This window comes from Lepisosteus platostomus, chromosome 18 (genome assembly GCF_059453375.1).
Source record: "Lepisosteus platostomus isolate fLepPlt1 chromosome 18, fLepPlt1.hap1, whole genome shotgun sequence".
NCBI classification, from domain to species: Eukaryota; Metazoa; Chordata; class Actinopteri; order Semionotiformes; family Lepisosteidae; genus Lepisosteus; species Lepisosteus platostomus.
Window position 1 is genome coordinate 9,580,493 of NC_142628.1, and position 14,133 is coordinate 9,594,625.

Consider the following 14,133-nt stretch of genomic DNA (forward strand, 5'->3'; position numbering starts at 1 on the left):
ATCATTTCCTGCCATTAAATCTTTTCCTCCTGCTTTCTGATTTCTGCACAGCCACTTCTAACTGCAATCATTTAGACACGCTTGGTTTGAGGTAAAGAAACCAATTCTGCATTTCAGTGCGATACTTCCCTTGCTGAACAAATATGTGTTAATTGAATGGATAGCGATAAGACCTAGAGCTGTAAAACTGAAATATATTAAATAATAGATCAAATGAAATATAGAGAGAACTCCTAGTCACGTACATTAATCACTGGGGCACTTCTCTTGCTTTTTGTCTTGTTGGTTGCTGCTGCCTGGAGAAATGTCCGGAGCAGACCAGTGCTTACTGCATTCTGAAAAGGTTCACCAAAGATATTCACAGATCTGTTTACCCGCAGGGTAATTTCTAAGAGATGCTCTGCTTTAACTGATGGAGCAGTTGCAGAAACATTGGATGGTTCAGGTAGACTGGATATTGTATACGATGACAATGCTGGCACTGTTTGGTGTGGCTGAGATAGATGAATTCCACTGCTGATGGCCTGAGCCGTTTTTGTCTTTAATGGAACATAATCCGTTGACATATTGAATTGGGAAACTGTGTGTGTAACTGTTACAGATCCTGTTGTCGTAAGAGTCCATAGATTTGGAGTTGGCATTGATGCCAAACTCACAAAGTTAGATACTAGAAGGTCTGGTAATTTAAAATACGAACTAATCATAAATCCTGTGCTATAAACTGTAGAGGGAAATGAACCACTAATCAAGACCATGGTTGTCATAGATGACATGGAGGCAAGTGGTAAAACAGAACTTGGGAAAAACTGCTTCGTTGGAGAATTTTCCATATCAAATAAATAAGACTGCTTCAGGGGACGTGTATATATTACCGTGGTTTGAATGACTGGCAAAGTGAAAGGATAGTCTTTTCTGGAGAGAGAGGAACTAGTAATAGCATCGAGTGATGACTCTAATGACTCTGTGGATTGTTTTAAAGTGGAAAAAGATGAGACAGGTGAAAATGAAGTTGACAAGGGCTTCTTTCCTGTGCTGCCGTCTGCAGTGAGAGTGGGGATTGTTTTTGTCACAGAAGACAAATTTCCTGTATCTGCAACAGACAGCATGATGAATGCTGACACCCCTGCAGGGAAAGTCATTACTGCTGAGCTGGAGAAATGGGGGGGAAATGCAGGTAATGTTGTGTTATAAATGGAGGCTGCTGCCAGGTTCTGCTGCAGAGATGTGCCACCAAATGACATCTCTGGCCAAAAAGCGCTTTGTAAAGTGTTTAAGTTTGAATCGATAAGAGTTATTGAAGATAAACAGTCTTGCAAATCCTGTGTCCAAGATCCAAATGAGTCTCTCACAGAGGATGCAGCTGGCATCAGCTGTGAAAAAGATTGAGATGAGTGTCCAGCACTGCCCCCTTGTGGATTTGTACTTGAACTTGCAGCTGCCAAATACAAAGATCTAGTATCCAGGCAAGCAGGAATGCAGGAAGCACCCGTGTCTGGAATAAGCTGACTATAATGTAATTCAGAATGAACACCTGTTGGAAATAAAGTCAATGGGAGCGCTGAAAAAATCACAATTTGAGTGGCAGTTATCTCTCCTGAATAAAAACTTGATAACCCTGTCTCAGATGTAGATATCAAGCTTGCATCTTTTTCAGAGTTCAAACCCTCTGAAACAAGCAGTGACCAATAACTATCTGTTTTAATGTGACCTACATCAGGAGAAAAAGAGTTTTCAAACATATCTTTCACTGAAGTGTGTTCAGAGGAATACAAATCTTTGTTGAATACTTCAGTAAAAAAAAATGACATGGATTCCGGAACAGAGAAATCAATATTCATTACTGAATAAGTTGAGTAAGTGTTCTCAGTCTTCACTGCATCCGACACTTCCATATTAGAAAGTTCTGACTGAAGTAGTTGCCTAGAAGCTGAGCTAAAACTCTTGGTGACTTTTATCGTGTCAGTATCTAAAGAAGGTTCTAAAAGGGAGACAGAATTTTTTACAGTTAACGTACTTGGAAAAAGAATCATTGAGTTCAGGTGACTCGTTTCAAGTAATTCTGTATCAGAAAAAACAGAAGACCAGTCAATTAGAGAGAGATAAAGTTCACTTTGTGAACTCCCTAAAGGATCTTTTGATGGCAGGAGCATTGCTGAGTCAATAATGTCTACACGATCAGACTCCAGATGCTGTGGAGCATAACTAGAAACCTCTGGTACAGATGTTTCAAAAACAAACCTTTTGCTTTCTAAAGATTGTATGCTATGCAAAATACTATTACTGTGAGAAACTGCATATTCTGCATTGAAAGTAGACAGGTCCTTGTGAAAAGACTCTTGTCTTGTAATGTCTCTAGAAAGTGGCAAAGTAATTATTTCTTCCACTCTGCTTAAATCATATACCAAAGATACTAGTGTAGTTATAATAGCTGAAAATATTATTTCTGATGGTTCAAAAACAGTTCTGATGACTTCACTACTTAAGCAATCCATTGAGGAAATGCACAGCTCTTTGAAGCCTTGTGAAAAGTGCATGTTGCCCGTCATTTTATCCTCATATTTAACTCTGCTCTCATCAAATCTGGATGACCCGAACACAGTAATCATTGAATGCGCTGGCAGGAAAGAAGGTTCCACTACATTATTATTCAAAGTGCTAGCAGTGTCTTCACTATAAGTTGGCGAATAAGCCAAATCAAAAGAAAGGATGGGATATTTGAAAGGATCTTCAGAAGGAACAACTTCACTCGCTGTTGACACTGGTGTTGTTACAGGATAAGAAGGTGTAAACATGTGCATATTTTCAAATGCTGTGTTAAGTTCATTACCAGCTAAATCATGGACTGATTCTTTCATGGTTGTTAAGTGGGTTAGGGCAATAGATAATCTCTCTGTCTGGGGCGTTTCAAGAGAAATCATACTCTCTTCTACATAGATTTGTGATTGCAGTACAGGATCATTTATATCAGAATGGACATTTTCAGACCCTGGTAAAGAAAACTGAAAGCTGTTATCCTTCACTATATTCGATATATCTGCTGAGGGAAACCAATGTGAAACTTTATCATTATAAAAAGGGCTGCTCCTAAGTGGATCCAAAGCCGTAGCATCTTCAGATAAGAAAGCTCCACTGTAACCTTCTGCTGATACCCAGGTGAGAGACCGCTGCAGACTCTTCTCATCAGTTTCACTTAATCCAGCTCTGTGCATGCTGTTTGAATAGTCCATCACAGGGGTTTGTGTGGAGTCATCTGGTTTAAATCCATCAGAGGCTGCATAAAAATCATTATTGTCTAAGTTGGAGAAAATTGGGTTTTGAGACCATGCTACGCTCTTAAGGGCTACTGGCAAAGCTTCAGACAATGTGCTTGATTGCATCAACTGAGCTTTAGTTTCAGCAATGTAAGAATGCGATGAAAGTAAGATGTCTGAATTTTCAAGAAACGAAGGAAGCCAACTGATTTCAGACATCATTCTCACAACAAGACTTTCAGATTCATCCAGTTGAGAACTCAGTCTTTCCATAGGCTGCAATATATCTGAAAGTACAGAAGCAATGGGATAGTTGCTGTCATGCACTGCTAGGACCAGGAAAGATGAGCTCTCCAAACTTTCAGCAACACTAAGACTTTCTGTGTCCAAAGGATGATCACTATGGTCAGATATGATATTTAGAGATGATAGGTGAGATTGTACAGTAACACTGGGAACACTGGATCCTAAAAATAAATCAGACTCCCCGACAATAGGAAAGTTTTCTGTAGGAACTGTATCAATGCTAGTAGAGACTAATGGATTCCACTGTTCATCCGCTAATGTTAGCATTAGTATTTCATCTGAAAAAGGAGTGATAGACAGAGGATTCGTTATAATCTCATGCGAGAGAGATGCCTGCAACTTAATAATTGTAGCACTCAATGCCTGAAGACTTGATTCAAGATGAAACAAGGGAAACACTTCCCACGATATTCCAGGCCCAGTGTCACTTCTGCTCCGTTTTTCCAATTCCTCTGATTCTGGAGCTATAAGAAAATTCCTTGATGAGCTGAACACCAAGGCTGTGTCCAGTGCTAATGTTCTTTGTGTTGCAACAAAAGGTCTCATCGAAGGTGAAAGGTCAGAAGAAAAGGAACTTTCAGCAGCTCTGCGGAATCTTCTGTGTGATATTGTATTTTGATTGCCTGCAGATATTGGAGAAAAAAAAATCAAACTAGAATTTCTAAAACTATAATTGACAATAACATACATAAGTATACAACTACATAACATAAGATTCTAAAAGCTGAAATGCCAAATCGGTTTATATTTGGTAAGAATCTGACAAATTATAGGAATTAGGCTCATAATCATGTATAAACTACCTTATAATTACAACAGCATTTTGAATTTTAAAGATGTTATCTACTACTAAAATATTTTTATTTTCCACTAGATGGCAGTAAAGACAACACTAAAAGGTAATTTTATTTATACTTACAATATCAATAATTTTCAAATTGTCATCGATTGTTATCCTGTTTTATTAAGCTCAAATGAAGTACAGTAAAAATTAGTCTAATTTATCACACAAACTTGTGAAACAGGCCAGCACTTTATATATAAACCTCCACATAAACAAATATCAACACTATTTTAAATTCCTAAAAAAAATCAGCTTATCTAGTAAACAAATACACGATCTCTCACAGAGTCCTGGTGTTCCATACAAAAAATAACTTGATACAACAAACATAATTATATTATCTGTTATGAATGCAAGACAATGATGTACTTCTGGTATTTCTCACCTGAAACTGAAATACATCCTTTCTATGAGCTACTGTATGTACAGTTTCAATGCATTGATGCCATGACAGTTTTTGACAAGTTATTTAACCTTTTTTTTACCTTTTTTTAAAAACAGATGGCAGGACCTCAGCCTCCTCATTGCCCATACACAGATCCGTTGTTTTACTTTCTATCCAAGAAAAAGATAATCCAATATTCCACACTTCATTCAGGGTTTTTTAACACGCTAACTTCTAGTGTTATACTTTTTACTTCTTTATTGTGGTTTATACATGTTGAGGAGAAATAATAAAAATATGACTGCAGCATCACTTAGCTGATAATATTCAAAGTACTACAAAGATGAGACACAGCACTCTACTGGGATGTGCATTAGGAATCTTGCAATGAAACAAGCATTTTTGTAGCCCACTTCTAAAGAATAAAATAACATTTAAATATTAACAGGCTGAAGCCTGGTGATGTACCAACAGTTTTGTTTACCTAAAGGCATCTTATTTTTATACAGTATTTTCAACTTAAAAAGAGTCTCTGGCATCAGAAATACTGCACACATTAGCATCATATTGTAATGCAACATGAAATATTTGCATGACTTCAAAGTCAATTCTAAGTAATTTTACTTATCCAAGAAAAAATTGATTTATGCAATGAAGGAGGTTGTTTAACATAGTTAATTACACAAAAATACATACCAGGGAGTATTCCTGTAGAGAATGGTAGTTTATCCCAGAACAGCAAGCTAAAATCTTCAGCTCACTGAAGTTAAGATCATCTGATACATCAGTATCCCACTTACAGAGATCAAAGTACACTTTGTGAATATTCCTTTTCTTGTTAGAAGCATTGCCTTTGAAAATACAAATTTCAAAACATTAATCTTGCATCATTTCTATTTTAAAAATATTATTCATACCACACAAAAAGCGTTTTTATATGATTCCAATGTATTCCTAAAAAAATACATCTAGAGTAATGTCTAGCCATTAGACCAATATAACAACAAGATATTGGTAAAGCCTTGCCTGTCTTTGACTCCTGAATTTGGAAAAATCTCCCACGTCTCCTATGGTTGTAGAGGTACTCCTGACAGAGACACAGGGGTCTAAAGTGGAGGGGCTGAAAAACATGGTATTACTGCAGGTTTTTGAAGTTTTATTCTGGTCTCCTACAAAACTAGGGTTTGTCCACTTGGCTTAGACTCTACAATAGCTATTAAAGTTATACATAAAAGATATGTTTACTTACTTGGCTTGATGTTTAGTCATTTGTTCTACAGTACAGCTCACATAAAGAGTTTTGTTTTTTTCTTTCTTAGATTTGTACAGGATGAAAATACAGTGGTCAAACTCTAAATTTGTGTACTTTTCAGATTAGGGGGTATTACTGATGACTGATATTGTCATGACGTGATCATGATTTTATTGAATGAACAATACCTCTTAGACTTTCAAGTGTTTTTTTATAGGATCTTTAGTAAGAATTAATGTGAATCTGCAGTCATTATTCTAAAGTGTTTCCAATATGATTGTTGCCATTTATTCCAATTGCATAGTATTTTTCATGGCCAAGATTCACAAAGTGCTTTACACATACTATAGGAGAAGACTCACTTCATACACCACTGAAGTGCTGCCCACAACCGAGTGATGTACAGCACCTATTATACGCTATCAGCCCCACTACACAGTCGATCAGGTGGAGAAGCCAGAAATACAGTAAATTCACCAATTGAATTAAAGGGGAATATTGAGGTAGGCTGGACTGTACAAGACAAGGGTGGAATTTAGCCAGGACTACCAGGATTAACTCTTTTACTCTTATAAACAGTACCATGGATTTTAAGTAACCAAACAGTCAAGACCTCACTTTAACATCTTACCCAAAGGGCAGCAACTCCTATAGCAGAGCAGTTCTGGTCACCATATCACAGCACTGGATATTAATAGAAGTTATTTCTTGAAAATGCTATAGTTCAAAGGTCTGAAATTAATATATATGGTGTTAAATATGTTTCCCTAGAGCACAGCACTAAATGTTATTTTGTCTGCACTACTAACTGAATAAATTTACTCACCTACAGTACCATGAAGTTACATAGTTACAAATTTACATTGCCTGCCTAGCTTTGTTCTGTCAGTACAATTTATCTACACAACTTAATAGCTACCTGTGAATCAGTTTCGCAGTATTCACACTCCACACAGAAGCAAAATGATTTCTGAATCCTTGCACCCTCATTAATGTCCTCCTTCATACTCTCAAAAGCATGTCTTAGCAAGGAGCACACCGTCAGTCCTAAAACAGAAGCAAACAAATATTCAGCGCTGACAATCATCTAAAACACCCATTTCACAATCCATCCATCCATTTTTTAAACCGCTTTATCCAGTACAGGGTCACAGGGGAACAGGAGCCTGTCCCCGCAAGCAATGGGCACAAGGTGGGATATACAGTAGCATTTCAAATTGTCCCGAAAGTCTATAAAATTTGTATCTTACGCATTTCACGTGTTAGATTTCTCTGTATGATGAAAGCTTGAATATTGTGATTGCCTTCCTGCCCCTGCACAAAAGTTGCCGATAACTAACGGTGGCTCAATCCTTTGGATTAGGGTTTAAAGGCAACCCCGCTATTGCATTTATAAACTGATCTCGGGGAAATAATGACAGTCGCTGTACAACGCAACATATTTAAAAAAAAAGAAAACAAGGTTTTACCATGCTTAATTTCTGTAATGGCGAAGACCAAGTGGCAAAAACCAAATAAGAATAACTTCAGCATTTTCTTTCCCTTTTCATTTCCATGGAGACAAACTAGCGTCCTTTTAAAGACCTCCGGGGGTAACTAGCAGCTTAAGCGCTGTGGATACTCATGCTCTGCAGAATAAAATGAACCGTTAGTTTTCCAGTTGTGGCAAGTAGGTTACAGAAGACGATACTAATAACACACTTGATATTAGACAATTCAGTCTCGCCTAATTAGACCAGCCATATGCTAAACCAACAGTTTATTTATCATTATAGTAAACAGAATTGCTTATTTTTATTTAAAAAAGGAAACAATAATAAAACTGAAATCAGAAAACTAGGCTCTTGTTGGAGCAAGTCAGAAAATTATTTCATTACACCAGTTTCTGTTAAGATGCAAACACCTTATAAATAAAATTAATTTTCATCAGGTGGTAACATTCGTCTACAGTACCTCACTACGGTGTTGCATTCCGGAAAAACTAGCGCGGCAATTCTAACTGCATTGTCTTGACACTTTAAAAAAAACAATTTCTGTGAAGTATGCAACAGCGTATCTTACCTTACCAAGTACGCCGCTAGCCTGTCAGAGTTTGGGTTCCTGGTGCCTTGGTAACTGCCTGTCCCTTGTTATTTGGGAGAATGTTGTCTCCTGAGACTTTAAAGCTTTCTGAAGTTCAGTGGCACAAAGCGCATCATCGGTTTCCTACAGAGCTAAGATTAAGCTGCGTACTGTACAGCATGCATTATCTAACCAGCAATCACTTTGGAGTAAGACTGCAACATCTGTTAAAATATTTGTAGACTATGCTATATACATTTACTATTTTCCACAATGTTGTTATGCACTGTTGTTTTATGTTTTAAAAATACTTTCAGTATAGTGTAGCGATGTGTTCTTAAACTACAACACAGACATCATTGATCCGAGAGCTACAGTACAATGAAGAATGATGTAATTCAGAAAAAACAAGCCCCTCGACGTTCTGAAGTCTCCAAGCGCATTTTATTTTCAAAATTAAACATTCATTTTTTTTGTCACGTCTTAAGCATAAAAAAAATGAGCACGAATAAGTTTCCGTATTTTCCATCTCTGTACGATACCGCCACCAGAAATGAAGATATCTGGACTAACCTCTTCTCAAACCGAAATGATAAAGAGCGGCCCGTAACCTCTGAGCAGGAACCGTGGCCCAGCAGCTTGGCGGTGATCAAGTATCAGCCGCTAGACTTCTACTGTCCACCGGCGGGGTCCAGTACCGCATGGAGCGAAGTGGATGATGTCTGCGAACTGGCCATCAGACTCAAGGAGATAGAGTTGCTGAACCTTGTCGGAGCAGGCTTTGATTCCAGGAGATGTAATTATCATTGTTGTTGTTGGATTGAATGCTTTCTGAACACTTGGTGAGAAACGTTAGGCTTAACTTACCAGGTTAATGGACAGACTCCGGGCCATAGGACGAGGAGGACAATTCACAGAACCAAGTGAAACTTTCAAAGCGGACATGGGTCAGAGAAGGGACGCTTGAGGCGAATGTGAAGGGAGGTGGTTGAGTTCAGCAAATATCGTTTCGTCATGATGGTGATTAGGTACAGCTGCGTGAGACTGAATTGTTTTTACCCCACCCCCCGGGAGTCAATTAATAAGGTCCATTTGTAGCACACAACTTTGTATTTTTAAAATACAAATGCCCAAAAAAAGGAATGACAAAAGTATGTCATGGTAATAAAACTTACACTTTGGTGAATGGCAGTTCTTCAGAAAACAATCCAGAATACTGATGTGATGCTTTTTTTTTTAACCTTTCTACGAGTTAGGGACTCACCATTGTGAATGAACGTTTTCCATCATGATGCTTTTTCTCCAACAGATCTTTTCCTGAAGACCTTAAAAGACGAAAAGACGGAAGAACTTTTGGGGGGGAAAGCAGACGACACCTTAACGTGACCTGTGAACGTCCCGAACATCCATAGTCCGTGTAAATGTCAGTTTAAAGGTTAAGTCTTGTGCCAGTGATGATAAAGAAAATATTTTGATAATACAATTCATATCGATTTCCTGATGCATGGATACTGTATGTCCTGTTGCCTTTTTTTGCACTTTAACTGTTATTATGAACAAAAAAAGATTGCACGCGTTCTATCCTAATGAAGAAGTACAAGTGGATTCTGTGTGGACAAGCATCAGTGTTTTACTGATTTTTACCTCGTCACCGAAAACGTGCTTTACAGTCATGTTGATTCTGATATTAGTTGGGGTAGGTATTATTCCAGATTCAATGCAGATAGTACTGCACCTTTGCATTTACAGTACTTACTGAAGACGATCAGTACAGTACATTGATTGCAGATTTAATAACATATTATGTACTGATATACTACAATATTGCAAATTCCACAACGTATGCTTGAAAAAAATCTAATAACAACAGTACATCAATCCATTACCTGAACAACACTTTTATTGGGCTTGTTTCAAGTGATTTGGTTAAAATATATTTTTATTTAGTTTTTCTTTTAATTTTTAATGCAGCACTATAATGCAAAGATGTTAATTTATACAAATGAAACTGGTCGACGGGTATAAAGAAACGAACAGAAAAGCTACAATTTGTACGACACAGGTCATGATAGCAGTTACATATTGGCAGAAATCAGTTTTTAAACGTCTTTGATAGATATTTCTGCAGATTTGTCTCAAAAAGTAGAAGATCTTAAAACCAGTACACACAAAACTATATATAAATACACTACACTTCAAGTAAATAAAATATTTCATATATCTATACACGTTTTTTATTACTAGAGGGAATGTGGGGGGGGAAACGCTATACATTTAGATGGGCCAAAAATATATACATACAGTATATTCATATATAAATAATGATGAACTTATGAAATATGAATGATAGATGAACTAACTGAACTGAGGTGAGTTTTCTTTGTCTAATTATCTTTTGTTTCCCCTCACAAATTATATTTGTATACAGTTTTTCTTCATTGAATCTGTCTTAGGCCATATTTTAAAAGAAACCATGCTTAGTCATCAAATATCCTAAACTAAAATTACTTTTTAAAAAGACATTCTGCAGAAGCCACAAGTAACTGCATTTCATTTTCAAAATCAAAAATTAAAATCAAGTGTACAGTAAACTATGTAACTGTAAAAGGAACAGAATTGCTATCATGGGAACACCAGGCAGTTATTCTGATGTCTGCTGACGATTCTACCTACAGTATAAGCAAAAGTTCTTCATATTGGGGCTATTATAAATTTAGCTGTTAAAATATCAGATACTGGCCTTAAAATTATTCTAAGAATAGATCTTTGACATTCCAAACAAAATTAACTATTTATTTAGCAATTACAAGCACCCAAGCTTTTTTAAAGTCATACAGTAAAGGTATGCATATGTTCAATAGCACAGGTACGCAGGGATACAAATTGATAACTCCCAGTCCTGAACTAATCATAGTAAAAAAAACTAGAAGCTCCCTTGAATATCTGTTATCATACAGCAAAATTAATGTATGACAACATGCAATAATTGCATTGATACTGCCGGCCCGGTGTTTTTGCCCTTTTCAATGAGATTCCACATAAATATGACAAATAACCTGTCCCAACCCCCAGCTCCCAACCCCCTCCGCCTAATCTAATACATACATTTATTTTATTTTAATAATAATATGAATGTTTAAAAGTTAAAGTGCATTTTTTAAATTGTTTCCTTTTATGAGCTACAGTACAATCATTCACAATAAATCAAAGTTCTCACATTCACAAACTGCAGTTCAAAATTTGGAGCAGAATCAAAGTGTAAAATCTAACACCTGATCTAGCTTCTTGGAGAAGGAGAGTCCTAGACTGTTTAAACTACATACAGTACATACAAAAAAGCCCTTGTCTTGGAAATCCTGGGGTTGCATGCATCAAAGCATCCATTTTGTTTGTAAAATACATGCCAATCTATTTAAAATATATATTTTAAACATTCAGTATACTCCATCACAGAATTCATGGACTACTAAATTTCTGACCTATATCCACGATGGGAACATTTGTAGTTATGGTGTTTTTCTTCTTACAACCATTTTATTCCTTCCACATAATATCCTAGTCCTGAAGTGTCCCCTACATTTTCAAAATAAACACTGTTTTTTAAACTAAGGGGGCCTGGGTAAGAATGTCATATAAATTTGAGACTGCTTTCTTCCGTTTTACATTGTAATGCATATATGGTATGAATACTGTAACTGGAATCTGAAAGTCTACAAAAATATCCAGTATCATTTAAATTACATCAGAACTCCTTAACAGCAGCATTTACCAGCATTTACAACACTGTGCACTAATTCTGGGTTTTTTAATCTGTTATGGTGATAAAGGTGTTGCTGGTTTACCAAGGAAATCTTTTCACACACAAATGAATTCCGAACTTACTGCTCGTTCCTCTCAGGTAGGGTAACTACTATCAAAAAAGTAAATATTTGTATACTGTATATATATTTTCTACTTTCTTTTCAAACTTAAAAAAAAGATATTGCTGTCTACAATAAGGGTGAAACAGCTGAAAATATTTCATTGTCTTTTAAAAACTAGAAAATAAACACATACAAAATATTTGTTTAATGTTGGACCAAAATACAGCTGACATCACTACTAAAACATTAGATTTTTTGAATTTTCAAGTGTATTTAAATGTTCCAGTTTTTAATTTGTGGAAAGATTGTTATTTCAAAAGGCCTTTCTTTATCCCTTCAGGCTTGCCAAATATTCCTTAAAATTCAAAATTAATGTACAAAATGATGCACCAACAGTAAATGTATTTTATAAGAAATTACTCAATATCCACAAAACTGACAACTAAGTATCATGAATTTTGGAATAGATGTTATGTCTTGAGTTTCCTCATGTATAAAATGTTAAAATTACAAGTGCTCTTTATAGCATACATATCAAAAATATTAAAGAGCCTCCTACATTTAAGTAAAACCAATAAAACTGTGTGTAACATGTTGACACGGGAACAAAACTGGAAAGCAGATATCAACACTTGAGGAGAATAGCCATATCTGTACAGCTGCACACCTAAAAAACATAAAATGTGAAACTGTCCCTGTTTTGACAGAAGAGGATCGTTTACTTTGCTCAGTAAAGAATTTGGTAGGTGCATACAAGTCACACAACAACAAGGCATGCACACAATAAGGGAGTTAGTTTCCTGATTCCTGCAATGTTCGTCACTCAGAGTAAGCGACTAGATGAGAAATTGTCCCAGAAATGACACATCACATCTTCCAAGAACATCCTAGACATGTTCGCCGGGATCGAGATCACCTGACTTCTCAGGCCCTTGAATTCTCTTGATGCAAGGAGACTGGTTTGTTTTTTCCATCAGTTTCACCATAAATATTAATTCTGACTATGAGTACTTCCCCCAACAGTGTGTAAACAACCAAAATCCCTCCAAATGTTTATTGTTTTGAGGGTCTTGGAAAATAATTTATTATTGATGGAGTTCTATGGCAAGACACAGTGAAGAATTTTAATTAACTGTTGATTCATGAACTGTTAAAGTGCAGCAAGTCCTGGATTCATTGCATCGCTCATATAGCTGCATATCAATTTATTACACCTATGTTTTATTTATATGTATTTATATGACATATTACATATTGTTGTAATATGTGGTCTTCTGAATTTACAAACAATGTACAGGACTTATTTTAACACTATTTATTTCTAACATCAACTTTTCTTCCCTTTTTATAAAAAAAAACAAATGCTTCAAAAAATTCACATTGTAGGATGTTGCCAAAATGTGCATCTGGATCCCCCACAGCACAGATAGAATATAGTTAGAATATAATCCTGTGGCCCCAAATCTAATGATTAAGTTAATTAGGTGCAGCATTTATAAACTGCTTCTGGTTTCACAGGGATGGTTTTGTGGATGAAGACCATTTTACTCATATTTAGCGTCTTGACTTTTCGGTTGATTTTTTAATGAAAACCCACAACTCAAAAACAGAATTCCCCAATACTGAGAAGATAATGACTTTTTACATTTTATCGATAAAAAAGGCAAGCCCTCACATATAAAAGACAAGTAATCAGCGTTCACTACAGTCATCGGTGTCAGCGAATCAGGATGGCTGAACGAGTGACTTTTTGGAAGTCGATGGAAGGAACTATGAGTGCAAAGCGCTGAAATAAGGTATGGCCTCCACTTCTTCCCTGCACGTCCCTGCAGTGGGGAAAAAAAAAAGAACTACTGCTACAGGCGCCGAGGCTCGCTAGACCTGGAACTCAAACATATCCGTCTGCTTCTTGGCCAGCTTGGCCACCTCCTCTCTTATGGCCTTGACCAGCGCGGCGGTAGAGATGTTGGTGAGCGAGGTGTCCGAAGTGTCGTTCTCCGTCAGGCTCTGCTGGGAGGCAGCAGTAGACGGCGTGGGGGGCTGCTCAAGGGAAGCATGCACGGGGGAGGCCTGGCTGTAGTGCCGGGGGTGTCGCGGAGGACTGTTTTGGTGGTATCGGGAGTGGGGATAGGCCTCCACATAGCCTGGAAGGGGAACCTAGAAAAGAGGGC

General features: G+C 36.8%; 2 protein-coding genes and 1 long non-coding RNA gene across 8 annotated transcripts in view; 1 reads left to right on the forward strand and 2 right to left on the reverse strand.

The window, feature by feature from the left end:
- LOC148645618 (uncharacterized) overlaps nt 1–8,779 on the reverse strand; it is a 114,522-nt gene extending 105,743 nt beyond the window's left edge. The window contains exons 1-7 of one of the 2 annotated variants that reach the window (XM_088611449.1): nt 8,105–8,779; nt 7,508–7,666; nt 6,958–7,085; nt 5,813–5,906; nt 5,483–5,637; nt 4,887–4,956; nt 246–4,180 (exon numbers count right to left, since the gene is read on the reverse strand). In XM_088611449.1, the coding sequence (XP_088467575.1) occupies nt 246–4,180; nt 4,887–4,956; nt 5,483–5,637; nt 5,813–5,906; nt 6,958–7,085; nt 7,508–7,571 (4,446 nt within the window). In that variant the 5' untranslated portion in view covers nt 7,572–7,666; nt 8,105–8,779. Of the gene's footprint in view, nt 1–245; nt 4,181–4,886; nt 4,957–5,482; nt 5,638–5,812; nt 5,907–6,957; nt 7,086–7,507; nt 7,667–8,099 lie in introns of both variants that reach the window. The other variant, XM_088611448.1, reaches the window with a different exon arrangement.
- Nucleotides 8,769–9,608, forward strand: LOC148645620 (uncharacterized). Its single transcript, XR_015928152.1, has 2 exons — nt 8,769–8,895; nt 9,409–9,608. It is a non-coding gene; the product is annotated as an uncharacterized LOC148645620 (long non-coding RNA).
- A 373-nt stretch (nt 9,609–9,981) lies between these two features.
- kiaa1549la (KIAA1549-like a) overlaps nt 9,982–14,133 on the reverse strand; it is a 55,704-nt gene continuing 51,552 nt past the window's right edge. For all 5 annotated transcript variants that reach the window (XM_088611116.1, XM_088611114.1, XM_088611112.1 and 2 more), the window contains one exon: nt 9,982–14,119. In XM_088611116.1, the coding sequence (XP_088467242.1) occupies nt 13,838–14,119 (282 nt within the window). In that variant the 3' untranslated portion in view covers nt 9,982–13,837. The remainder of the gene's footprint in view (nt 14,120–14,133) is intronic.